Consider the following 27,749-nt stretch of genomic DNA (forward strand, 5'->3'; position numbering starts at 1 on the left):
AATCAACTTTTGTAATTATGGAGGGCACAAGATTCTTAAGATGTTTTGCAAATGACTCCGTTGGAGGCATGGAAAAAATCTATCTATAAGGAATGGAGAATCAGAAATTGAGGTGTAGAATTTGACTGTAATGTTGACCGTACATGCATGGTCGTTTTCCAATGATCTCTTTTTTAATTATTTCATTTTTATTTATTTTGTTGGAAAGAGGGGTATCCACAGCAAAGAAACTACATTTCAGTGCCCACTGACCCCACCCACCATAGAGCCCTACGAGGGGATGCACTACAGTACCAAACAAGGACACTGCAGCAATGCCAGGGTTTCGTAGCACTATACCCAAACACCAACATTAGATGCAATGTCCACAACACCTGTTGAGAACATCCAACACTGGTGCTTGGTTGATCCTTGCTTAAATAGTCCAGCCAATTGACCCTAAGGAGGCCACCCCAAGGCCTTTAGGCTTTTAGGTTCTTTCTTCTTGAAGTTATAAAGATTGTGCACACAGACACACTCTTTTATTATTATAAATTATTTTATTATAAATATTTGACTGTTTAAAAATATAAAGGCAGAAGACATGGTATGATAATCAATTTTATACTAAAAACACAAAGTACAAGCCATTTTGAGAATGGTTTCCACTCTTCTTTCAGCCATCCTATCCTGTCTTTCTTTCAACTAAAAATTATATATAGAGAAGAAAATAAATTAAATAAGGAAATTATTTATAAAAATTCATCTCAGGATGTTTAACTATATACACTATACAAATTTTATGTATTTATTTTTTAATATTTCTTATGTGCTACTGGGACAACTGGAAATCATGCATGTTTCTGTTTAATACCCTTAAAATCCATCAAAGAACTTTTTAAAGTTTTAAGTGTTTTCACATTAGCTTGTACCTCTTCCCTTGTAGCCATCCTATCCTTAAGTAAAAAACTGTAAGTTTGAAAACATTATAACCAATTCCATGAACCAGTAAACTCTTAAGTGTTGGATTAAGTACACCTTATTACCAGTTACTTCTGCTGAATAACTCAATAAAAGAAATCACTTTAATACGGAATAACATAAACATAACTAATATATATGTATAAAATAACACCAAAACCTCTAAAAGAACACTAGTAATTATATAAAAGAGGATGGTGCAGTAAGGTATGTTGAAACATGCAGAGTGTATAAGATCTGTTGTCCTGTCTCGTTTGGTTTCTTATTATTTTTTACCCCAAACAAGAGTTATTTGTATTTTACTGTAATTTTGAGGCTGGGACACTTTCATTGTTAGAAATGTGTAACAATTTTTTTTTTAACACTAAACATTACACAACTACCAATGAATTAAAAAAACAGCATGTTTGAAAATACTGAAATATATTTAAAAGAACATTAGCATATATAAAATAACACTAAACATAAAATATAGATTTACATGATTTAATATTTAGAATAACTGAAGGGCAGATTCTTGTTTCTAAATGCTTCCTCTTCCACATTTTGACATGCTGAATGGTACCACTCTTTGCAATGTCAACACTATACCATTGGAGTAACATCTTCAATGCACAGCTGTCTGTATACACAGTACACTGGCATACTTTGTAACTTAGATGTTGGTGGCTTACCTCTTGTTGTCCTTTTCAAAACTTGTCTTCATGTATTGCTGCATTTTCAACTAGTCCCACCTACAACTGTGGGGTGGAGTTCTATAATGCATGGAAGTAGCTACATCACCAGAAAAATGATAATAGTCATTAGAACCTACCTGTCTATAAATACTTACGTGTTCATTGACAAACAATTTTCCTTGAGCATAAGGAAGCCAGGCTATTTGCTTCTGTAGCTGCCAATTTGTAACACTACATCCTATGTTGTTGTAAACACAAATTGTTCAATTAACAAAATTCATACTGAGCAAATATTACTAATATTAAAAATATAGATACATTCACCAGCTGGTATACCATCTGTTTAATGGTTAGGTATTTCTGAGGTGAAGATGTAAACATCCTGGAAACTATCAACATGTGATACTGGCAATGATTAATAACATAATTTATATAGGCTGTTAGAAAGTTCAAATGACTTGTTATTTGATGCAAGTTTGTAGATGAACCAACATGTTTAACACCATTGTAATACACCCAGGTTCTAAGTGATATTTTATTGATAACACAGTATTCTACTTTAACAAATTTAGAAAAACAAACAAACTAAAACCTCATTCAAGTATGACTTTAACTGCTTGACTGGAATATTGTTCTTTAATAATATTCCACTAGCCAATTGCTTCAATTTCAACTTTGGATAGCCCATTCCAATGAATTTCCAGCTTATGGACTTTCTTGGTCAGTTTCAACATGCTTCTACTAGGTCATGAGGTTGAAAGTGAAATGGAACACTTTAATTCCTTTATCCCTACTCTTCTCATAATAATACTACCACTACTGTATATCTGTTGTTTTTTTTTCAACATTAACATGTGAACAAATAACTAACAACCATCAAAAGTGATGTATCTATATTTTAAAAATTACTAAACAACACATCTAATATATTCAGGAGTTTAGTTACATGGGACAGTATTTCATTAGAGTGGCCCAATACAAATCGGTGAATGGTGTTGATTAGTTCCATTCCTTTTAAAGTAAAAAGTTAATTTTTATAAAGTGAGCATCATAAAGAGAGGTATGTATAAATACATGATATAATTACAACATTACAGGGGTAATATAGGGTTATAGTAATATATAATATGTATGTTATAATACATTTAACAGATATTTGAAATGTAGAAAGTTACTTATACAATAACAACAGGATGTGCGAACATGTAAAAAATATTATACTAACCTTTAAATAACAATTTATTTAATGTCAGTCCTAAACTACATTTTTGGTCAGCTTTTGACAATTCTGGAGGGTGTATATCTTTAAAAAGATGTTTACTTAAGTCAATTTTGATTTACACTAGCTACGTTTGGAACAGTCCATTGTTAATAATGTTAAATATTTCAAAAAATATATTTAATTTAAGCTCATCCAACATATATGGTATTACAACAATGTAAAAAAAATAATTTAAAATTACACTACAGTGTATTTAAGTAACTATACCCTAATGAAACACTAGTTCAGTAAAATTACAGGTTTTTATTTACAGAGTCAAAATATTAGGATTTGAATGCAAAGGCCAAATTGTGCAGGTGGGATGTGTTCTAGCCACTACCCAAATTCTATCCACTGAATATACTACATGGATAATATAGCGACTGTCTCCAGATAAATTCAGTTAAATTAGCTCTAGGTGATGACATGCAGTGCATCGATGCTTTTTATTTCTCCACTTAGCTGATCCCCACAACATTTCGATCTTTTATGTGTGAGTACCAGTTTCTGGGTCGACGAAATTGTACTTGTGGTTAACTTTAAAGTGTTGAAATCCCGACTCCAGTAGAAGTTCCGAATTGTGTGATTGCCATGAGTCTGATAAAATTATTGATCCCTGAGCGATATTGTTTTGTATAGCCTCCATTATGGTAGAAGTAGTACAATCAGGAACTTGAACTAGAAAGCACTCATTAGTTTGACGACAAATACCTCCAAATATCCATTGCTGTGGAAGTTGACGGCCGGCATTGTTTGTTTTTTTTTCGTTTACTAAAGAGGCTTTCGTCGACCTCTACAATTAAGTTATGACCTCCAATTTTCTTACTAGACCGAACTAGTAGAGAATCTGCGTAAACTTCTCTGAGTTAATTATTCCAGTATATAGTACTGTCCCCCATGTCTAGTTGTCGATGGCACCAATCTATCGAAGTCATTTCAAATGCCCAACAGTAAATAAAACAAAGACTTGTTACAAAAGGGATCCGTGATTCCATAAACCAGTTCCAAACGCGCATGTTCACCTCAGTACGGCAACTTATAATACTACAGCACTATTGAATTATTTCCTCAAAGTACACCTTCATCCTGTGACCTTTTTTTCATATACCTTCAGCAGGGTGAATTCCCTTGCCTTGCAAAAAAAAAGAGACCACATCTTCTTCACTTTTGGGTAGATCCCAAATTTTCACCATCTTTGGGGCTAGGATAAAACGTGGCTTAACTAAAAAAAATTGTTACTCACGTTAAATTTAATGACATTACATTTATATTAAATCTGATAAAAAATAAAGAAATTGTTTTGTTTTTTTTAATTTCGTGCAAAGCTTTATCTGCGCTAGCCGTCCCTAATTTTGCAGTGTAAGGCTAGAGGGAAGGCAGCTAGTCATCACCACCCATCTCCAACTCTTGGGCTACTCTTTTACCAACAAATAATGGGATTGACCGTCACATTATAACGTACCCACGGCTGAAAGGGCGAGCATGTTTGGTGTGATGGGGATTCGAACACGCGACCCTCGGATTACATATAGAAATTAATGACCTCCCGTTAATACGTAAGTACCATCAAACGTCTATAATAAGGAAAGAAACAGCGCTGAAACTGACTAAAATTATTTACATGAGACACATAAATTACGATGAGATTTGACGTCACAACAGAACCAATAGTATTTATGAATCAAAACATGCACTCAAACAAAATTACCTTCACGATAAGAAATGAACAATTCTAATTTCCTATAATAACAAAAACAAAAGAGAGAAGAAAATAGAGCAGCATCAATATTACTTAAAATGCATCATTTAATTTTAAGATACAAAATTTTCGTCTTAAATAAGGTTTTTTCAGAGGGAATTTAGACAGTAGTGTTTCCTACGTCACACACGTGCGCATATCTAATGCCCAAATGGAATTTGGTGGGCGATGAATTTTTGGACTACAACGGCGTTTTTTCAAATATTACATATATCATTCTCCAAAAATATATTTGTGTCGTAGATATAACATTTTAAAAATTTGCCAAGTTTAATCTGGTAAACTTTCAATCAAGTTGAGGGAATGTACTAAATTTAACTTGAAGTATTACTCTCTGTACATTGTCAGGTCAGTACTTTCATCAGCTTTTTTCAGTTTTTCTTTTGTTTAAAAGCTGTTTCAGTTTGTTTGCATTGGATCAACATGATCCGAAACATATGTACCTAATTTCATTACAATAATAGTAAGAAAGTATCTAATTCGTATTCTAGATAACAGAAACATTAAACAAAAAACTTTTGGAATACATGTTAAAAGTAAGTAAATTTTGAACTGTTGAAGCATCTGACAAATAAGGGTTTCTAATATTGAGGATCTAATAAGCTGTTTTGATTAATTATGTTTAATTTGAACTTCTTTGAAAACAGCTCATTTTCTTAATTAAGAACACTTCTACTTCACAGAAAATTCACAGTTTCTAGGGAGAATATAAATTTGATTTGTACTTATTCTATCTAGAAGGAGAGTTTCATTTCTCTGTCAAGCAGAAAATGTACATGTATTCAAAATCATTAACTTTTTAAATACTTTGTGAGTCTTCTTAAGATTTCACTAAAAATGCATGTTAAAGTAACAAGTATTGATCTTTTGCTGCACATTGATACGTATATACATAGTTGGATAGCAGCAATATTTTAGTTGCATTATTTTGAATTATATTTTGGATGAGATATGCATATAAACTTAACTTTTTGCTTTGTAAGGTGTTTAGTTAAAAGAATTTAAAGAAAGTTTTATATTATGTTGTTTGGGGATGAGAGAAATGATGAACTATCTCTTTGAACTTACATAAGTATGAAATGTTAATTTACAACCCCCCCCAAATTTTTGTGATTTAATCTTTACACCCATTGTCAACACAGTTGACTGATATACTTTAAATATGGGGCAATGTTCAAACAAGTGATGTTTTTAGAGCAATATCTGTATACAAGCAATTGAAAAAAATATATAAGTTACAAAATTTTAAGTTTTTCCTTTCAAAATGTGGAATGTAAAATTATGTTTGGGAAGCAAGCACAAATTTTATCCACTTTCAAAAGCTTAAAACTACCTATTTTGTAGTCAGTCTACAGTAGACTTGATCACATTTATTTTACTTATTTTCTGAAATGGTATTTATTAAACTATTTAGGACTTCGTATTGTATGAAATTACGTAATTATTTATTAAACTATCTTTAATTGTTACTACTTCATTATTTACTAAACTATCTAACAGTAGAAGGCTTGATAAGTAATTGAGCATTCAGGGCTGGATATAGGCACAGGAGTAATTAATTGAATGGTACAGCCATAAATGGCCAAAAATCCTTTGTTGTTTCTCATATTCTATGTTATCAAGTTGCATGTAGAATGTAGCACATAGTAACTTATGGCATTACATAATTTTTTAAATTGCCCATAATGCTTAGAAGTTACAATGATTTTTGTTTATTAATCTAACTGTAAATGTATTATTGTAGATAAAATATATGTCCAACAAAGCAGGACAAATGAAATGGAGGTAGAAGGACAGGCAGAAAATGTGCCTGAAACTACAGCACAAGAAAGAAGAATTTTATTTGGAAAACTGCCTTTTCCAGAATTCCAATCACCTTGGTCCATTGATACTTGGGAAGAATTTCAGGCCAGGGTGAAAACGTATATTTCTACTGGTTTTAGTGTATCCTTTGTTTGTGTATTTTTTTTTAATAACCTTGATCTTAACTAATCAGAATTTGGCTGGTAATTTTGTAAGTTGAATTTTAACTCTGATACAGTATCCTTACCTCTTTTCACATAAATAGCTATTGTCATGCATTACTGCCCTCTGTATGCAAAATGTTTTGCATGCAATAATCCTTGAGCTCCCACATACCCCAAGATCAGATCAGTGAACCTGATGATAACCGAAGAAGGTCGGAATGTTCGCTCCTCTACTAGAGCTTTTTCTACCCATACCAGCCGTTTTTAAATACATTATTTTTTATTTTCTTTATTTGTTCGTTGAAAGTTGCAGTTAAAAACAATACAGTATAACAATGCCAGTTGGATAAAGCAGTGAATATAATAAGATTATATACTGAAAATACATTCAAGCTACATTTATAAATTTCATCATGGTATTATTTCTTGCTACAAAATATCTGTTTAACATGTTTTATCTATTGTGTATGTTCTCAGTTTTATGTTGTAAGAACCAACAGTATTCTCCTGTCATTGCAGGATTCACTTGTTGTTGATATTAGTGTTTCATTGTACAGGGTGTTTGGAAAGTCACTGTGCACTTGTATATTTATTAACAAACAAAACTGCACAGTGACTTTCCAAACACCCTGTAGAAATATCTTGGTGGAAGCACTCACCATGCTTATCACTCACTGCACCTAGATCATTTGTTCATTAGTCTAAATGGAAGTGTAAAAAGTGCATCTTAAATAACAACCTAGATCCTAAATTTTTTGACAACTGGTTTGAATAATTTCCAGGCAGCAGATTTTCTCTCATTGAGTACTGTTTCAAAATTGCCATCTGTCAGCACTTTTCAAATCTGTGGCTCAAATGAAAATACCTTCCTCTGTTTTTGCTTCACTGCTAAATTAGGGACAGCTAGTGCTGGTATCTATAACTTTGTATGAAACTCATACCAAACAAACCAGTACCCAATTTTTTGCTGTCCAGTATTATTTGTATATTGGATTTTATTGAAAATATTTTTTTCATAATCAAAACAATATGCAAATACCAATTTTAGCTTATATAAAAAATATTGTCATGTTACAATTAAGTCCTTAACCCATGATCAGTTTCCAGTTTGGATACTGAAGCCCTTAAACATGTCACCAGCTCTCTGTGCTCAGTATGGCTGGAAGTGTGTGGATGTAGATATGGTTCAGTGTGTGACTTGTGCTGCTGCTGTTTGCTGCCATCTTCCCAAACCGTGGAGATCTGCTCTTTGTAAGTATGCTTTAAAATATTGTCATTGGCACATTAATACTTGGTGAGTTTGAGTAAATATCTGTAATACAGAGTAGTTTCAAGTTCCCAAAATAAAAGCTATAAATTAAAAATTGTATTTTTGAAAAAAAAATTACATTTGGCAAATCAGCTCAAAGTTTTATGCAAACTATATTATACTGACCATCTTGACATTGGCCTGTTTGTCATGTTGTGAAAGTCATTGTAAGATGCATTTTTATTAACCAAAATATATATATATGCTCTAAAATTGCAGTAATTATTCATCATTTTTCATTAACATGAATGGTACCTAATGCATTTGCTCTCTTTGTTAGACGAAGACTGTGTAATGAAGCTTATCAAGCTTTTACAGAAAGAAGGACATAAAAAGAGTTGCCCATGGCCACTTATTCCTAGTTCAGGTATTTATGTTTCATTGTAAGTTATGATGAAACAAATCTTGCATATGAAAGATATTAATATTTTTTGTAAGAAAATGTCATGGGAAGCCTACAAATAGTTTGTGAAAGTATTTATGCAAAGAATAAAGATCACACTTCAAATAATTAAAGTATTGACTTGCATTAAATTTTTTCAACTCTCAAAAAGAACATTAGCAATTAACAGACCATGTTTGATAATTTGATAAAACAGAGAGAGTACTTGATGAAATAACTTAACCATCCTCAGATACATACTTTTTTTTATGGTAAGTTTGCTGACAGGCCTTCATTCAGACTCAGACTGTTATGTGGAATAAATGAGATAAAATAATAGTTAAAAATAGTATACAGAGAGTGAAAATATTTTTTCTTATAGCTGCTAATGTTAAGTTTATGTTGTAAATTACCAAAATTTAGATGCATAATTTTAACAGTAAGACTCCTAGCTTCAATAATTGAGTTCCTAGTAATTTTATATGAATTAAACAGTTACTTAATATTGTACAACTTAAAAGATATATTAACTGTGAGTTAACATGCTCATGTGGTTATTAGATTTTAGCTAATAGACTGAGTATTGGGTCTTAAGATTTTTTAAAGGACACAGTGCTCTTATAAATACATTATGAAATCTAATTTAAATTAATTGTTTAGAATGTGATTAATCTCAGTTTTGGTGTTTGCATTTCTATGGTTTGTTAAAATTATAATTAAAAATGAACTAACTTGTTAACATAGTATTTCGTACAATTAAATTTATTACCCGTTTCACATCAGGTTTAGTATAATATACATGAGTTAAGTATTTAAACTAACTTTTGATGCAGTGTATAACTTCATAAAACTTGATTAAGCAAAGGAGTTTTTAATGAAGTATTTTTACTAAAGCTTTTTTTGTGGAAATATTGAGTCTGTTTTATGACGAGACCAAATGCAAAGTGATTTTCATCTTAGGATTAAAATCTATTGCTTATCCCCAAAAAAATCTAAAATATTATTTGTGTAATCTCTAAACTTTCTCAAGTACATTTCAAATGTTTGTGTAGGTAAAACTTCATATTTCAGTGTGTTATTTCCTCTACTCTATGTGGGGTTTATCAATTTGACCAACCTCATAAACACCATAAAAAAATTGGAAATAAATATAAATTATGCATTTTTTGCTCCAGAATTTCTAGAATTATAATGTGAAAACACAAATGCTTAGTCTAAATAATTTAAATCTCATAACATTATATGTTTATTCGTGATGCTGAGAAACTTGAAGTAAAATGTATTCTCAAGATGGCTGGTATGGGTATTAGCACTTTAATTGAAACAAAGTACAGAACAATAATTTGACCTTCTTAAGTCATCTTCAGGTTGACAAAGATAAATTAAGGAGATCGAAGCATTGTTTTGTACTTTATTTTAATTAAAGTACTAATACCAATACCAGCTGTCTTGAGAAGACATTACACATTTTTGTATATTTATTATTTATATTATATTGACCTTCCAATCCTGCCTGGCTAATATTGCAGAAGTTGCAATGACATGGAGCATATACAAAATGACCTGTCTTAGCTGTGTTTTAGTGTAAAATACAGTCACTTTATATATTATACATTATATATGTATATAAATTATTACCATTTACAAATAAGTTTTTAAAGTTATTTTTCTTGAAATATAGAACTGTGAATTTCTATATCAGGTCTTTTTCCTTTTCACACACTTAATTTTCAATATATTTTTTTTATTTGTGTCTTGTTCTTTACCACTTACTTATTCATGTCGACATAACTCGGTAGTACTGTTGAGACATACTGCAGTTTCTTTGGGAGACATGCACTACCCTTTGCAAAATTTTCTTTCAGCACATAATATTGCAAGCCTTGAGAATAGAAGAAAAGTTTGATGTATGTGTAAAACAGTGTTTAAACTATTTAATCATGCATTTTAAAACATAATTAATATACAGTTAATTAAAATGTAACAGTAAGACCTGAATACAATTTAAACTGTATCTAACTGTAAAATATTTAGGTAAAAAAACACTCATAATTGCTACAACTGATCAAGCAGCCATCAGTAGTATAGACAGTTTTATGTAACCTGTGACAACTGTGTGCCAGTATCAAAATAACCATTTTAGACTGTAGTGTACAGTGATTACTTTCTAGTGAGTATACACATATGTATATATGTAACATTTATATGCAAGCTGTAAAGCTCAAATGAATCTGTTGAAGGTGAGCATGGCAGTTGTTAGTTGTTGAAAAAATGTTTTCATCTGTATTCATCTAGATAATTTTGATATCAGTGAGTCAAAAGGTTGTATGAGCATCTTATTGTCTATGTGTACTTCTACTCAACTACCATTATATTATTGAAGATAGTGCCAAATTAGAGAATTTTATAGCTTGCTATTTACGTGACAATACATCTGAAGTTTTAAGTAGTTTCTCAAAGGTTTATTTGGAAATAAAGAACCTAAAACTTGGATTAAACTTTGAATTATAACTCATAATATTAATTTAATTTACAAACAATAATATTAAAATTGTTTAAATTTTGAATATAATAGTGACTTTTGCAAAAAAGCCTTTTAAAAGGGTTCCCATTGTGAAAAGGTTAATATTAAATTGAAATGAACATATAAACAGTAAATATCAAATATAACAAAATTATTAACAATTACAAAGAATGCTCCATATATTGTATAACAATCCATCATAGATAGCCAATAAGCTATTATTTCAGATCAAATTGTCTGAATGTGAAAAGTAGCATAGGCAAGTCTAATAAAGCAAGAAACAATATATATGTAATAATTATACATATATACACAAATGATTGTAATTTATATTTTTTATTAAAAATGTAGCAAGTAATTCTCTGCATAGATGAAAAATGAAGCAATGCTACCTGAAATCTCTGGGTTTTCAAATATACAGTTGATTCATTAGTCACTTCTTGAAACACAGTACTGGTACGCACAGTTGTGGTGATGACAGACAGATGTGGTAGTCGTCACATTTAATGTTGTAGCATGGCATATGTTAAACAAACTAGTTTGGTAAAAATTACTAAGTTACTGACCCAGTATAAGCATAAGTTAATTTCACACAGTGTAACTGAAGAAGTATTGTATTTGCACTGGCCATTGCCACATGACTATCAGTAATATTTTATGTTACTTAAAAGTTGTAAAATAAAATATAAGTTTTTGCATAAATTTTAGAATATGACCTATTGACTTTTTTTGTTAGTTATAGATATTTAAGTATTAAAGAAAAGCTAATGGAATATTTTTATTTATTTTTCTGTGTGATAATTTTTTTTAATCAACCTATTAGCCTTGACTTGTTTTGATTTCTGTTTCTGAAGATGAATGAGAGGTTTTATGTTTTAAGACTCTCCATAAAGTTACACCAATAGAAAAAATTACAAGTGCTGTTATTTTTTCATGTAGATAGTTTTGTGTACATGAAAAAACTCCATAAGAAAGAAGCATTCAGAGAATTTGATGACCGACTGAGAAGTCTGATAATAATGAATTCTTTACCACCTTTGTCTGAAGATATTTTGGATAAATTGGTATGAACATTTTAACATAAGACACAAACTAACATGCAGTATTCCTTTGTGAATCAGAACTTTTGCCAATGAAATATTGCAAACAAAACAGCAACGTAAAGATTTGTTCAATCTAATATAAGGGTAACTTTTGAGTCACGGTAATGTCCCCTGGGGTGTAGCAACAATAATGCACCAGAAACTCTATTCTCTATTAAAAATTATTGCTAACAATTTCTCAAATTGTTCCTTTACTTGAATGCTGTTTTAGCATGTTGCAATTCTCTCAGTTGACACTTTGCAGTTATAAAGTACTTTTTGTGTTATTACTACTAATGTATGTATTTCTTATAACCGTTATTGGCTAATGCAGTAGTATGTCTAGAATTTTAACCAATGAGGAAGTTCTTTATCATTGTTCAATATTTTATTTGTAAGTTAGTGTCTTGCATAACAGTATGGAAAGCTTCAGGATAGAGAGTAGTTTTTATAATTCATCTAATCTGTTGTAAAAAAGAGTTTTGGATTTCAAAATTAATGACAATACCTTTGAAGTTTTTGACATTAGCATTTTGTTTACCAGGATTAATTAGTAATTTATGTTATGAGGTGCAGAACTTAAACAAGTGCAAATTACTTTTTCACAAGCTTCTGAAAGAGTAAAAGTAACAGTTTATTCCAAATTTTAGATTAAGAGAAAGTTTATTTTATATAAAAGTGTTTTTTCTTGATTTGGCCTTTAACATTTTCTTGAATAATTGAAAAGCATATTGAGGTAAGAATATGTTTCATTGGAACATTTTAAAAGACAAAGAAAACTCCAGATTTCATTGTAGAGCTGCTTTAAGCCCTCCAGCTTCCAGTGACTGCTTATTTCTTTCTTTCATGGATCAGCTAATTCTTTGGTGCACCATCAACTTTGTAGGAACCACTCTACACCCACGTATGTTAAAAGAAGTTTAACATTTCTGTGTATGTGTGCGCGTGAAAGTCAGTTTCAAATTTTAATTCAAATATAGGAACTTCAACATAACTTTTTACGTGTTGTCATTTTCTTGTACCAAGATGCAGACTTTCTAGCTGTTATTTTTCCTTTACTTTTCTTTGTGTTGGAGTCTTTACACCGTCAATTTTCCTAGTGTGGTATGAAATGTAGAACATGACTCCTCTCAACAAGTCATGTGAAAGATAATTTGCATATTGTGAAAATGAAATCTTGTAACTTTGCACATAAAATGTATTAAAGTTGTACAATGTAAATATATGTGAAGTACATTAGTACTGTTCTCTTGGGCATAGCGAATGAAGCAGTTTCTTTGGTTCTAAATATATATCCTTCATTTCCTCTAGACTCATAAAAAGCACTTATTTTATTTTACGGTTTTAATTCGTTTTTGATCAAAGTATCAAGTGGTATGCCCATTGTCATAGTATTCTAAATATTAAGCTATATTTCCTAAATATTTGTTGTTACTATGTTATTTTTTATCTTTTAATGTTGTAGATGTGAAAATGATAATCATCCAAGATGATACACACCTCTTTTTACAGAAAGCTTGCTTCTCCATGCATTGGTTTTATAGATTTACATGTCACTAGCTATAAGGGAAATCCCACCCAACCTTACAAGTTTCTTGAGAATTGTTCTGTTGCCTAATGACATTAGGATGCAGCAAAAATCTTCCACCAACAGGAGTGAAACACTAACTCTCTCTGTGTTCTTCCTCTTGCCATTTTCTGTTTCTCTCCTCCACTGAATGCATCAAATGTTTTTTTTCTTTGGCAACTTAAGGTTTGTGATGTTTAGTGAATTTAATTACCTTTTTTTCTCTTCAGACTCTGAACACACTGGTTTATGTAATATTTTTTACTGCTTATGTTAGTAACTAATTTCTTCACATAGATTGTAGCAATTATGGTTTATGGAGGCATGCTTCATGGAGATGACATAGCAACTTACCTGGTCAGGACTCTCAGTTCAACTCCATTCTTTGTGTTCATTTATCTAAATAAGGTTTGGGAACTACTCTGCCTTTATAATTTCAGGTATACACCATTTTTTGTTCTTAATTGCTAAAGTTCAACTCTCACTACATATGCTATTTCTACTCTACATATGTTTTCACAATAACAAGCCACACCCTACATGTCTATCTGTTTTTATTTACTTGGTTTTAGTCATTCTGTATCCCCCTTTTACAATTCTTTATTGCTAGGGCTTATTGGAGAGGAATATCCTCCTGTCACAAATTTTACCCCCTTTCTCCTATTCTGTGAGCACTTCACTTACCCCCTTTTTTTTGCCCTGAAGTTTGGAGGTATTCTTGGTTCGGTTGAATCATGAGTTGAGGCTGCCTGTCATCTGTTTTACTTTTATATTTTATTTTCACCTGTCTTCCTACCCTACCCTACCCTACACCATTGTACTTAGTTTTGCCCCTAGTTCCATATCTTGTGATTTCAACTTTCTCTTCTACTTGGTGCAGAGCTCATCAGTAATGTCTGTAGTGTCATGTTTTGTTGGTCATGGGCTGTCATGGTTTGAGCTCCTGTGATTACACTTTTTCATCCATACAAGAGTTGTCTACTTTCTACACAGAGAATTTCTTTTCTGTTTGTGTTCATCTCGTGTAGGATATATTTGTCACCATTTAGAACTACTACTCATCCCCACTCAATATCTTATTTAGTGGATAGGGGATCTCAACCTTTCCTAAGCTGGGATCAACCTTTTCCTGTTTCTGCCTATGAGCTAAAGATGATTTAGTGTTTGATGACTGTCTTTATGGGGACTGCTTATCTCTTTGGGTCACACATATGTGCACCTCCTCATCATTTGGTCATTGTATGATCAGAGAGATGCCTCATGAGCTTCTTTGACATCACTGGTTCTCTTTTCCCTTCTGTTCTTACAGTAATTTTATGGGTGGCTGGATCAATTCAATATTGGCATTTCTGTTCCATTATCTCTACCCAAAATGGACACGTCTCTTCACCTATGCTTTCTACTCTTGTTGGGGAGCATCCCTGAATGACAGTTTTACATTTGGTACATAGACTTGGGACAAATCTTTTCTCCATATCTGCATGTTTAAACTTTCAGTATGCTGTTGAGTGTGCAAAATTTATTCATTTGATTATGTTCTATCTAACAGCTCTTTAGTTTTTCTTGAATTAATTGCCATGGGGAAACCAGTCAAGAACCCCTTTCTTTCAAATCCTGGATCTTCTATATTGAGCCATTTCATAAAAAGTTGGTTTGCTTATCTGCATTTTATGGCTACATTGTGCTCTCCACCAGTTTTCCACTGGGGTTGCTATCTTGAGGAACACACTCTTTGTTCCTTTGTCAACTCTGTTTCATCCATCCTCTATTCTGATCATCTTTTCTCCATCTCTTGGCCCTTTCTGTTGCTGCTTTCCATCAGTTCTGGTCTTTTACTTGTTGTAACACTCATCCACCTTTTTGTCTTTTATTTCGAGTCTCGACCTTGATTAGGGACACTTTGTCATTTCCTCTTGGTGTTACCCTTCTGACTGTCTTAACCTTGGTTCCTTCTTCTATGCCACCTGATAATCCAACCTCCTCTTTCCCTGCTAATTATGTATACTGTTGCTTTAACATATCTCTTATCCATCAAGGGATCTTGTCCTTCCACCATCAAATTTGGATTTGTCTGGTACATTGCCTGTTGAACTGGAATTTCCAACCTGGTAATCTTTTTCTTTTTTATTCTGGATGTTCTTCTACCTGGGCCATTTACTTGCAGTTTACTAAAGGCTGATTCCATGCAAATCTGTGTGAGAGGTGAGTATCTGTTAGAAATACATTTTTAGGTAAGGAAAATGTTAACTTTAGTAATGTGCACTTTGATACTTAAGAATATTTTGACTAACTATTAACTGAAAACATTAAAACAAAACTTGAGAAGCAAAGTTAACTTAAAGCCATATCCCTTTACCAATGGCATGCTACAATTTTTAGAACCTATTTTCATTATTGATATAAAATTAGTGGATGATGTTGTTTGAAATTTGACAAGAACTTAGGAATTGACTTAGAAACTAGAGGAAACAAAATGAATAGTAGCATCTGTCTTTTTCAGTATGAATCACTAAGCTGCAAAGTAAAATTCTTCAGAGTTTCTTCTAATCTTTTCAAAACTATTTCTTATGTTAGTAGCTGAAGTAGAAACCTGTTGAATATTAAACAATTAATTACTGCTTCTTACTTAATTTGACATAATCTACTATACTGATACCAAAAAAAATCCACTGTAGTTTACCAGGATTCCAAACTGAGTTGTATTTGAGTCTAAAAGAAATCTCATTTCTGTTCAGTAAGTAGCCTTGATCGTAATATTTAAAACTTTTCAATCACATGAGTTTTTCTTTCCTAAATACCTTAGGAAGAGTAGCACAATTTCATAGAAGAAATGTAGAGCTTTCGATTGGTTATTAAGTTATTGGTATGCAAAAGTAGGTGTAAATAAACAAGTTTTCTCAAGTCATAAAATGTTGGGCAAGGCCAATATGGTGGATTCACTGAATATCATTATATCTCAGCTATTAGAAAAGATAGGAGGTTCTTATTTCGTATTCTAACTTGCCAATATCAAAAATTTGAGTTTCTAATTTGTAAGAAACAATAGACATTATATTGTAGGCATCATAAAATGCAATCTATCCAAATCCATGAGGTGAAATACAACATAACACACACAAATTGATAATTTGCCTTTTTTTTTTCAATTTCACATCTTTGCTTTTTTATTTATAGTTTATTTTTAATTTTCCTTTCCAATTGTTTATGCTGATGTGCTAACTAGTGCCAGTGGGATTTTATTATTATTATTATATAGTGACCCTGTACAGACTCATTTCACAAACACTTGGCATATATGAATGATGTTAATTTACTTGTACACTTTCACAATCTAGGCAACAACAAGTTAAAACTTATAAAAACCATAAACCTTTGAAATATGATTTTCATAACACATATAATACATAATTAACTAAATATAAAAGTAAGACCTAAACATAATATAACTGTCTCTAACTATTGCATATTTAGGTATAAAAAAAAACAACAGTAAATGCTACAGTCGATAAAGCAAACAACAGTGCTAACAGCATTTATGTATACACTGTTGGAAAAACTATACATCAATTTCAGTTTAACTTTGGTAGAGTATAGTGTAAACTAAGCTCTTTTTTAATGCCTATATATATATACACGTGTCAGCTAACGACATGTATGTCGCAAGTCTCAAGGCAAAATATGGAAGGTGGGTGTGTAACCCAACAACAGTTGGAAAAATTTGTCTGTTTATCAGTGACTAAAGTTAAGACTGTAGTGTCCAGACATTTATATCTATCACGAGCATGTTTTTTTTCTAGGAATTTTTCATAGTGCATGGGTCAACTGAAATGAAAACTGAAGATTAAGTATTTTTGAAATGTTTTCTTTGACAAAAAAGAATTGAAGTTTAGATAACAATTTATAATATGCATCATAATGCTATCTTTATTGACATACAGTGGGTCCTTTGTTATATGTTGCATCTCTCTGCATCATTTCATTATTAGTGTTTACCAGTTACTCCCCATGTATCAAACAACTTTGCCTTGCTGCATTACTTGAGCATTCCAATATCATTGATTACTTTTCCAGGTGTAATGTTTACCAGTTACCACCAATATTATTAAAACAGTGTCACCGTGTTTCAATACTAGAGTGTTAAATCATTGTTGGACTACCTTACCAGTTCTGTACTACTAATATGTGTATGTGAAGCAATGTTGCTGTGTTCCATTACTGCAGTGTACTGTTGTTGTCAAAACTAGTTTACTGGATGGAGTGTGACACATTGTGTTTGGGTTCCATTTTCTGAGAACATTTTGTCTGCTGCAGAAAAACCTTGTTTCCAGTCTTTCCACATAACTTCAAGTGGTCACATAGAAATATTAGTGATCCCTTCCAAGAAGTCCACAAAACTGTTTAGTCTTTTAACATTCTCACATGCCTGTTTTGTATTGTACACCATAGTTAAAAAAGCCATGTTACACCCAAAAGGTACCAAAGAGTGAACTGAAATTTTCAAGAATGCATCTTCCCCCATAATACATCTAAAGATTGTGCTGCTTTAGTGTTGTTTTAGACATGTCTCACTTTTCAGGAACGTACCACCATGTACAGAAGGGATCTCCTTTATATTGATAGTAAAAATGATGTAATTACATTTAGAACGTAGCTTACTACCAGTGTAGAAAGGGGTTTAAAAGACCAGGCTTTTACAGAGAGCAATACGTTATATTAGAAGGATTTTGAAGCCTCTCTCTGTTTAATCATATCCTATTTGATGACCATGCATTTTGAAAAGACCCTGCAGAAGGAACAACATAATACTGTGATGTCAATGCACATCATTTCTCCTTAAGCCATATAATGTACAAGAACAGTAGTTTCTGAGGGTCCATTTTAAAAGCCCCTTGGTGTGGATTCCTGTACGTGGTGAGGGGACCTCCCAGGGAAGGTTCTGTTCTATCTGGTTACCTTCTCTGGGATCTAAACATCCACCCACGTGTTTGCCGTGCGTGGCAACCCGTGAAGGGGAGGAGAGGATCCTGGTGGTTGATGGGTTCAACCCTAACACACCACTTTGGCCTCGAATTCCTGTAGATGGGTGGCCTTTGGGTGGCCCCCCTTGGGTCAATCGGCTGGTCCACTTGGGCTAGAGTCAACCAAGTACCAGTGTTGGAAGTTCTCAGTGGGTGTTGTGGACATTGTGCCTGATGCTGGTGTTTGGGTATAGTGCTCACGAAACCCTGGCGTTGCTGCATTGTCCTTGCGTGACTTTGTACTGCGTCCCCTTGTAAGGCTCCATGGTGGGTGGGGTCAGTGGGTACCGAAATTTTTTCCTTTTCCTATGGATCCTCTAAAAAATTTAAATAAAATTGTAAAAAAGTCAATGGTTAAGCGACCACGTCTTGAATACTCAGAACAGCAATCTTCAACATCAGTAACACACGTACCTCATTTTCTTATATTACATTCTCTTTCGGAAAAACCTTTAGGGCAAATGTCCCCTTTTTTTATTCAAAAGGGACTAGAGGGACTTGCTGGCTCTCCAAAATCAGTAAAGAAACTTCGATCTGGTGACATATTGGTTGAAACATCCACATCCCAACACAGTGAACTCCTCAAACAACCTTCTCTCACCCACCCAGTGTGGGTTTCGTCGACAGCACTCCACCACAGACCACCTAATTCGTCTTGAAACATCTATCAGAGAAGCCTTTCTCAACTGCCAACATCTTGTATCAATATTCTTTGACATAGAGAAGGCTTACGACACAACATGGAGGTATGGCGTTTTGCTGAGACCTCCATACATATGGGTTACGTGGCCATCTACCCATGTTTATTAAAAAATTTTTAATGGACAGGAGATTCCAAGTTTGTGTGGGTTCGACACTTTCCCGTTCTTTTGTACAGGAACTTGGAGTCCCTCAAGGCTGTGTATTGAGTGTTACACTCTTCAGTATAAAGATAAATGCCATCACTGAACAACTCCCTCTCACTGTTGCGAATGGGCTGTATGTCGATGACTTTCACATCTCATGTCAGTCATCAAACATGAGATATATTGAGCGGCAACTACAAACCGCCCTCAATTGTGTAATGAAGTGGACTCTGGCGAGCGGCTTTAATTTCTCTCTCTCCAAAACTGTATGCCTGCACTTTTGCCGTCGGCGGGTATTCACCCTGATCCTGAACTTCATATCGGTGAAGTTTTGCTGCCAGTGGTCCCGGAGACCAAGTTCTTGGGGCTTATCTTTGATCGTAAACTGACCTTTATACCACACTTAAAGCAGCTTTGGGTCAAATGCACAAGAGCACTGAACATCCTCCGTGTTCTCTCTTCTACCAGTTGAGGGGCAGATCGCTGTTCAATGTTAAAGGTATATCGTGCTCTTATTAGATCGAAACTCGATTATGGATCAATGGTCTATGGCTCTGCCAGACCCTCGGCTTTAAAGATGCTGGACCCCGTTCATCACCAAGGACTTCGACTCTGCACTGGGGCTTTCTGTACCTCTCCAGTTCAAAGTATACACATTGAATCTCATGAACCTTCTCTACACCTTTGCCGTTTGGAACTATCTTTACAATATACTTCGAAACTTCATTCCTTACCAAAGCATCCCACCTGGAAATGTGTTTTCCTTCCTCGGTGGGCAGTACTTTTTCAGAACAGACGATCTGTCATTGCTCTGTTTGGCCTTTGCATTCGGGAGTAATTGGATGAATTGGGTCTGTCCTTGGATAACATTGCAGATTCCACAGGTTGGCCCATCCCACCATGGCTTATTACAGCCCCCAAATGTGACCTTTTTTTCAGTCACCTAAAAAAGCCAGATACTCCAGATTGGAAGTACCGTCTTTTATTCAATGAATATCTTTCAAACAATCATTCAGTTCCCATTTATACAGATGGTTCCAAATCAGGTAATTCAGTGGGCTCTTCTATAGTTTGCTATGGGTCAGTAGTTGCGTGCAGAATCCCTTCTACAGCTTCTGTGTTCACTGCTGAACTGTATGCCATATCTCTTGCCCTGGATCATATTGCAGCTGAGCAGTACTCCAACTGCACTATTTATACTGATTCGCTTAGTTCTATACTTGCCTTGGAATCGCTACACGTTAGCTCACACCCTATTCTCGCTGATATTCGAAACCGACTGGCCCATTTCTCATTAGCAGCTACTTCAATCCAGTTTTTCTGGATACCAGGCCATGTTGGTATTCACGGGAACGAGCTTGCAGACATGGCAGCTAAATATGTCTGCTTCAGCACCATCACTCCTATGCCTATTCCATACATGGACTATGGTGTTGTCTTCAAGGCTCGGCTCCGTGCCAGCTGGCAGTCCACTTGGAATGAGCAACGTGACAACAAACTTTTTCAAATCAAACCCAAAATTGGACTTTGGCCATCTAGCTTCCGTAAAGTTCGGAAGGAGGAAGTTGTTCTCACTAGGCTACGCATTGGTCACAGTTTTTTAACTCATCATTTTCTTTTATCTGGAACTGATGCACCAATGTGTAGTTTGTGTAACACTCAAATCACTATCAGCCACGTTTTACTTTCTTGCCATCGTTACAATTCTCAATGACGGCAATATTTTAAACATATTTTTTCCCAGGGTCAGTCTGTAACATTGGACAGAGTTATTGGTGATGGTGACTCTGTCCACCTTGATAATGTTTTTAATTTTTTAATGGCCATTAACCTTTTTAATCTCATTTAAGTGTTGCATATTTATTCATTACACCTTTTTAATTGTGGTTCCTTTTTACAGTTTTAGTCTCTCTCCTTCAATTTGACATTGGACAATGGCCAGAACATTAAATAACTCGACACCAGGACTGGAAAGGCCAACTTCAGGTGACTAACGCTCCTGTTTGAACTATCCGTTTGAACTACTCGTTAGTCATCCTGGCGAGTTGTTAATATACTTTTGCTGCATATCATTTCACACTTTTACTACTTAACTTTTTAGTACTGGCCATATTGACTCATAACCCGGAACCAGGACTGGAAAGACCAACTTCAGGTGACTGACGGTGGTTTTTATACTTACCTGTTAGTCTTCCTGGCGGGTTACGATCATTACCATTCTGCTACAGGTAGTTCTTTACAACTTTGTTGACTGGATGTTAACATTGGTTTTTACGCCATTTTCTGTTTTAATTGCTGTTTTGCTTTTATCTTCAATTACTTTTACAAATTTTACTTCATTTACTTGACTTTTATCTTTTTACTGGACATTTGGCTACTCATTATTACGATTTTTGGAGTGTCTTTTAAAACTTTTATTCTTTTACATTTTGATAATAGCTGCTATGACACATAACCCGGAACCAGGACTGGAAAGGCCAACTTCAGGTGATTGACGGTGGTTCTTGAACTTACCTGTTAGTCTTCCTGGCGGGTTATGATCATTAACATTTTGCTAGAGTAAATACCTTACAACTTCTTATACTCTGCCTTCTATGTTAACATTGTAGACTAGGTGTCAACATTGGTTTTATACTTTTTTGTTTTACCTTCATTTCCATTTATGTCTATTACTACATTTATTTATTTATTTATTATTTTTTTTTTTACATTTTTACCGAATGTCTGGCGCAGATAGCCTCGCTGCTTTGTGCCATAAAACACTAAGTCAATCAATCAATCAATCAACCATTTTAAAAGTTGGATTTCATAGAAATCAATAGGTGCTGCATCCATTGATTTGAGTGATATATTTTTTTGTAGAATAGTGCATACCTGTTTCATTCTCCAGTTGCTTAAGGTTTGTGACATTTGAACAGATATGTTGTGGAAACAACTTGTATATATGTGTAACACTTTTCTAAATATAGAACCTTCATTATTTTGTGTGCTTTTGCCTGGGACATTTGGACAGCTTTTATCACTGACTTTTATATTTGTAGGTCCTCATTGCTTACAAGATGCTGCATATTGCTTACTGTGGCTAGGGTATGACTTGTTGCAGGTCTTATTTTGGTTGTTTTTTATGCCTCACATTGATCTATGTTCCTTTTTCCAACATTATTAAATATGAGGGATCATCCTATATTGGAAATTATAAATTTGTAATCTAAACTTTTCTTTACAGACTAAATATTTTATATACCCTTCCTAAAATTGATACATTTTTTGTGCTATCACATTATCTACATCCAAATTTAGTTTTAATTCATTCTTTTACCTGCATTTTTATAAACTGTTTTTCATGTGATTTGCTGATTTTCAAAATTGTTTAAATATAACATATTAAACTTTGTGTTATCATTTGAGGTGTAGATTACATTTCTGTTTGTTTGCTGTTTTGAAGAGAATTGCCCATTTTGTGAAAAAAAAAAGTTTTAATAAGGATGAAAGGTTCCACTCACTAAATATTGTTTTATTTCCAGGAAATAACAAATGATACTGTTCTTCGCATTTGTCAGATGGCTCAGATCTCTGAAGAGCCAAAAGCTCAAATGGCTGCTTTATTTGCTATGACAGGCTGGAGCAAAAGGTAAACTATGTTTTATGTTAAGAGATTATTAAATAAAAATGTAATGGACTGTGTGGGGCCTAGTTGGATAGTATGTTAGGTTTTAGAATAGAATATTCAAGGGTTGAGTCATGTTATGTAATTGAACAAAACCCACACTTTCAGTAACAGTAAATCTCAGTCTTTAGTAAAGGTGCTGCTGACTGGTTGCTTTTCTTCTGTAATTCTAAATTAGGAGGTAGTATGTTTGAACTTTAGGGGCTTTGACATAGTCATATAGCTCTTCAGATTGAAAATACCAAATATATATGTAGTTGTAACAAATAATGTTTTTATTATTATGTTGTTATTCCATGATGTTCTAATTTGTGAGCTTTTCTCTTGTTCTAAAAAACCTGTGTAAAATATTTGTATTTAAAAAATCATTGGTTGTCTTCTGTGAAAGCAGTATTTTTATTTCAAAAATTATTTTTTATTGAATATTTTAAACAGAGAAATTGAAGGTGTAGATTATCTGAGGTGTGAACACTGTCTGCGAGAAAGTGCGACTCATTTGTATGGCAGTGTACCACTGGAGAATGCTGAAACCCTTGGTTTTAAAATGAGTACAGAAAGTGAAGGTGTTCTTGCACACTTGAAAGATGATACATTCTCCTCTGGAGATACTCAAAGAAAGTTGGACAAAAAATGTGTGAAAGAACAAGCAGAGTCACATTTTTCTGAAGAACATTTGCAAATTTGTGTGGGTGATAATGTAGCAGAAGCTGTACAAGAAATGGTGGAAGGTGACAGTGAAGAAACTATCAAAGAGTTGATAGAAGATGTTACGTTAGAAATCATCAAACAAACATTGAAAGGAATTGAAGTGGCATCTGATCAGGAGACAGTTGAGGAAGAAAAAGCAGAAAATGTGAGAGAAATTTTAATGAGTGATACTTTCAACAATACAGGAGAAGACAAAGAAAAAATACCTCTTCCAGATGAAGTAAAAAAAAGATTGGGAATTATGAAAGATACAATGGAAAATCTTGTTGGATGTGACAGAGTGAACACTGTTCACAATATAATGGAAATTGAAAGAAAAAATGTTAAAGAAATGGCAAAAAATGGAACTTTTAAAGAAATGGAGAAATGTTACAAAGAAACAGCTGTTGAAGAATCCACAGGAGTAGAAATAGAAGAAAGTGTTAAATATGTATTTGATGATAGAAGAGAAACTGTTGAAGAACACATGGGAGAAGCAGCAGTGAAAAGTGCAAAAGTGCATAAAAAAAATGAAATTGTTGAAGACACTATGCAAAGTTATAATGCTGTAATCTTCCAAAAAGGAGTGAAAAAAGATAATGGAGAAGGAACTGTTGAGGAATTTGTAGAAGAAACAACAGAAAGTGTAAAAGAGAAAACAAGAAATGAAACTGCTAAAGACCTAGTGCATAGCAACGAAACTGTAATTTTTGGAAAAGTAGTGAAAACAGAAACATCAACAGGTTTTAAGGAAATAAACCAAAATAAAGTTGTTAAACCTATACTGGAGACAAACAAAGAAGGAACTGGTGAGAAACCCATAGAAGAAGAGATCACCAGGCATGAAACTTTCAAAGATGTGGTGGAAGATGATAGAAGAGATTCTATTCAGGTGTTAATGGAAGATAACAGAAGTGAAATTGTTCAACATGCTATAGAAAAAGGTAGAGCAAGATATGCAAATGAAGTAGCCAGATATACAACTTTTAATGAAAGTGTAGAGAGTGACAGAAAAGAAAATGCTGAAAACCCATGGAAACAGATTTAACAGAAAGTTTAAAAAAGACAGCCAAAAACCAATCAGCTAAAGAAATGAGGAAAGATGATAGAGTAGAAATGATAAACAAAAATACAGAAAAAGAAATGACAGAAAGTTTAAAAGGAACATCCATAAAAAATGTGAAAGTAAAAGAGGCACAGAAAGTTGTTAGAACAAAAACTTTTGAAGAGGCATTTGAAAGTTTTGCTGCAGAAACTGCCAAAAAATCAATCAGTGATAATGAAACAGAAAACATCATGGATATAACTAAAGATTCTGAACTGAAGTCTTATGAGACAAAAGAAAATAGCTCAATTGTAAGTGTGAAAAAGCATGGAGATTATGAACCATCAAATGCTGTGAAAGAGATAGCTGAAGAACTAAACATGGATGGCTCTGATGAATCAGTTCTAAAAGTAAAAACTACTGAAGAGATCATGTCTGTTTCGTCCAATGTTATTAAAGTTGGTGAAACCAATAAACAAAAAACAATGCTAAATGTGCCTGTTGATCCAAGCATTTCAGACACTTCAATCACTGAGGAAGTTTCTTTTGAAGTGGAAAACATTGTAAATTTATCAGAAATTGAAGATGCAGAAGAAAGTACTAAATCTATTGAGTGTTTGAATCAGTCATATACTACTTCAAAACAGGCTCTGTTTGAAACGTCTGAAGGTCAGCAGAAGGCTGCTTCTCCAGGCATTGTTAAGACAACAGTTGGAGAAGAAACTTATAAAGAAGATCACTCAAATAAGTATTTTGTAAAGAAATCTTTAGCAGAAATGAGCCTTAAAAGAAACTCTGATTATATGGTTCCTGAACCTGCAAGAAAGAAGAAATGTCTGAAAGTGGTAAGTTCATGTATTGGTTAACTGCGAGTTTCTACATTTTTCATCTATGAGAACTGTCATTTCAAACAGTAGCTGTAATTATTGTTAACCTGTACCAGTGCCTGTAAAAGGCACAGGTGGGTGTGGAATATTTTAAGAAAACAGTTTTTGTTTATTCTGTGTTTTAAGTTAGATAAAGTTTTAAGTCTAGGAAAATATTTTAAATTAATTCTTTCTGATTACAATTTAGCTATTGAAAGCTGGTGGAGCATTAGAAACAAATAGTCCAAACATTTGCAACAAAAATAATGTTAACTGCTGTTGTTTTTTGGTTTTTTCATATTCTTAGTTTTTACATTTAGGTGCAAAGTCAGGGATATGTAAAAATAACACAAGATCTGTCTTTAGTCTCCCAGAAGTCACTGCAAGAAAGGTCTAGTGTTCAATATCAATACTTATCAATACCAAGACTTGTCTGTTGGTTTAGATTATACTGAATTCAAAATCAGAAGCATGTAAAGATAGCCTTTCAGTTAACATGTGGGAGACAACTTAATTTAAACCATAACTTTAAAAGTACTATACTGCATGTATAGATAATATTACAAAACTAATTTATCTCCTCACACACTACAACTAATACTCGACTGTAAAAAGGTTTTTCTTTTGCCTATTGAAGTGTTGGTCTCAATTTTTCAATTGCTCCAATCATATTCTTTTATTCCCCGCTTAATTACCATTGGGGATATCTGTCACATGACACTGTCCATCTACATCAATGCATCCTCTATCCTGGCACCTTGTTCATATAATATTATCACTGTTTCTTGACAAAACATTCACTAACAGGTTTATCTGCACTACAGCATTATTTTTGTTTGCCACACCAGTATTTTTGTTTGCTGCACCAGTATAAGGCATAAATGCTCATATTATTGTTTTCAGCACAAAGGCAAATCAAGTTTCTCCTATCCCACCTCTGGTATTTAGCATCAACCAACAATCAGAGAGGGGGGAGATATAAGTTCAGCTGTGTTTACCAGGGGCTCTGGACATTCTGGAGAGAATTTATTTTTGCTTTTTTTGCACCTTCCTTAATCTGTTTGGCTTCTCAGAAGGCCACATAGGTTTACTGCTAAGTTATGCATCAGAACTACATAATTTACCCTACCACCTCCAGGTGGACATATATTCAGACTCTCAAAGAATAGACCTGCTCCTGGAAATTTGGATTTCTAGAGCAGAGTCTGTAGTTAACCTGAATAGATCACAATTTTCTAGGATTTTTCTAATCCTGTACGAGGTCTGTTCAAAAAATACGCGGACTGTTTGAATTGTGCTGCTCCAGTTGGTTCCAGGGGAATCCGCTTGGTGTCGCTAGATTTGCACAGATCAGCTGATTACGACGCCATTTCCCGATTGCAGATATCTTCATTGGTGTATTAGCTATGCGGTTTTAAAAGAAGTGCGATTTTTTTGTTTGGCGGATTTCAGAATGAATGACCTGAAGGAGCAACGACTTGCTGTGAAATTTTGTGCTAAACTTGGAAAATCTGCGACTGAAACTTTTGGTATGCTTAGCGGCTTACGGTGATGTTGCTATGAAGCGTACGGCATGTTTCAAGTGGCATGAACATTTTAAGGATGGTCGACAGTCCATTGAAGATGATGAGCATCCTTGACGTCCTTTCACGTCAACTGACAACCCACACATCCACAAAATCAACACCCTGGTGCGGGCAAATCGATGTCTGACTGTCAGGGAGCTTGCTGAAGAGTGTGGGATATCAGTTAAATCATGTTACGAGATTTTGACTGACAAATTGAAGATGCACCCCGTTGCTGCGAAATTTGTGCCTCAGAACTCATGAGTTATTGGCCAAACACTCGATCACTGTTCTTTCCCACCCCCCTACTCACCTGACCTTGCTCCTTGCGATTGTTTCTTGTTCCCCAAACTCAAAAGACCCTTGAAAGGAAGAAGATTTGAGACGATTCCCGTGATTAAGGCAAATGCGACGAAGGAGCTGGAGGACATTACAAAAGAAGCGTACCAGGACTGTTTCAACAAGTGGAAACAGTGTTGGGGAGGAGAGTATTTTGAAGGAATCCCAGACCTGTAACTTCTAAATAAAGTACATTTTGTTTTATGACGTCAGTCCGCGTATTTTTGAA

At 33.7% G+C, this 27,749-nt stretch overlaps 1 protein-coding gene and 1 long non-coding RNA gene across 2 annotated transcripts in view; one reads left to right on the forward strand and one right to left on the reverse strand.

Annotated features, from left to right (window-relative positions):
- Positions 1–528: 528 nt before the first annotated feature.
- On the reverse strand, positions 529–2,985 carry LOC143252607 (uncharacterized). Its single transcript, XR_013029080.1, has 3 exons — positions 2,863–2,985; positions 1,635–1,734; positions 529–684 (listed from the first exon to the last, which is right to left on the reverse strand). It is a non-coding gene; the product is annotated as an uncharacterized LOC143252607 (long non-coding RNA).
- A 1,778-nt stretch (positions 2,986–4,763) lies between these two features.
- LOC143256227 (uncharacterized) overlaps positions 4,764–27,749 on the forward strand; it is a 35,097-nt gene continuing 12,111 nt past the window's right edge. The window contains exons 1-7 of the mRNA XM_076513135.1: positions 4,764–5,005; positions 6,402–6,601; positions 7,725–7,875; positions 8,214–8,300; positions 11,779–11,903; positions 22,876–22,982; positions 23,454–25,595. Of these exons, the coding sequence (XP_076369250.1) occupies positions 6,437–6,601; positions 7,725–7,875; positions 8,214–8,300; positions 11,779–11,903; positions 22,876–22,982; positions 23,454–24,753 (1,935 nt within the window). The 5' untranslated portion in view covers positions 4,764–5,005; positions 6,402–6,436 and the 3' untranslated portion in view covers positions 24,754–25,595. The remainder of the gene's footprint in view (positions 5,006–6,401; positions 6,602–7,724; positions 7,876–8,213; positions 8,301–11,778; positions 11,904–22,875; positions 22,983–23,453; positions 25,596–27,749) is intronic.

The sequence above is a fragment of the Tachypleus tridentatus genome, chromosome 1 (assembly GCF_004210375.1).
Source record: "Tachypleus tridentatus isolate NWPU-2018 chromosome 1, ASM421037v1, whole genome shotgun sequence".
Lineage (NCBI taxonomy): Eukaryota > Metazoa > Arthropoda > Merostomata > Xiphosura > Limulidae > Tachypleus > Tachypleus tridentatus.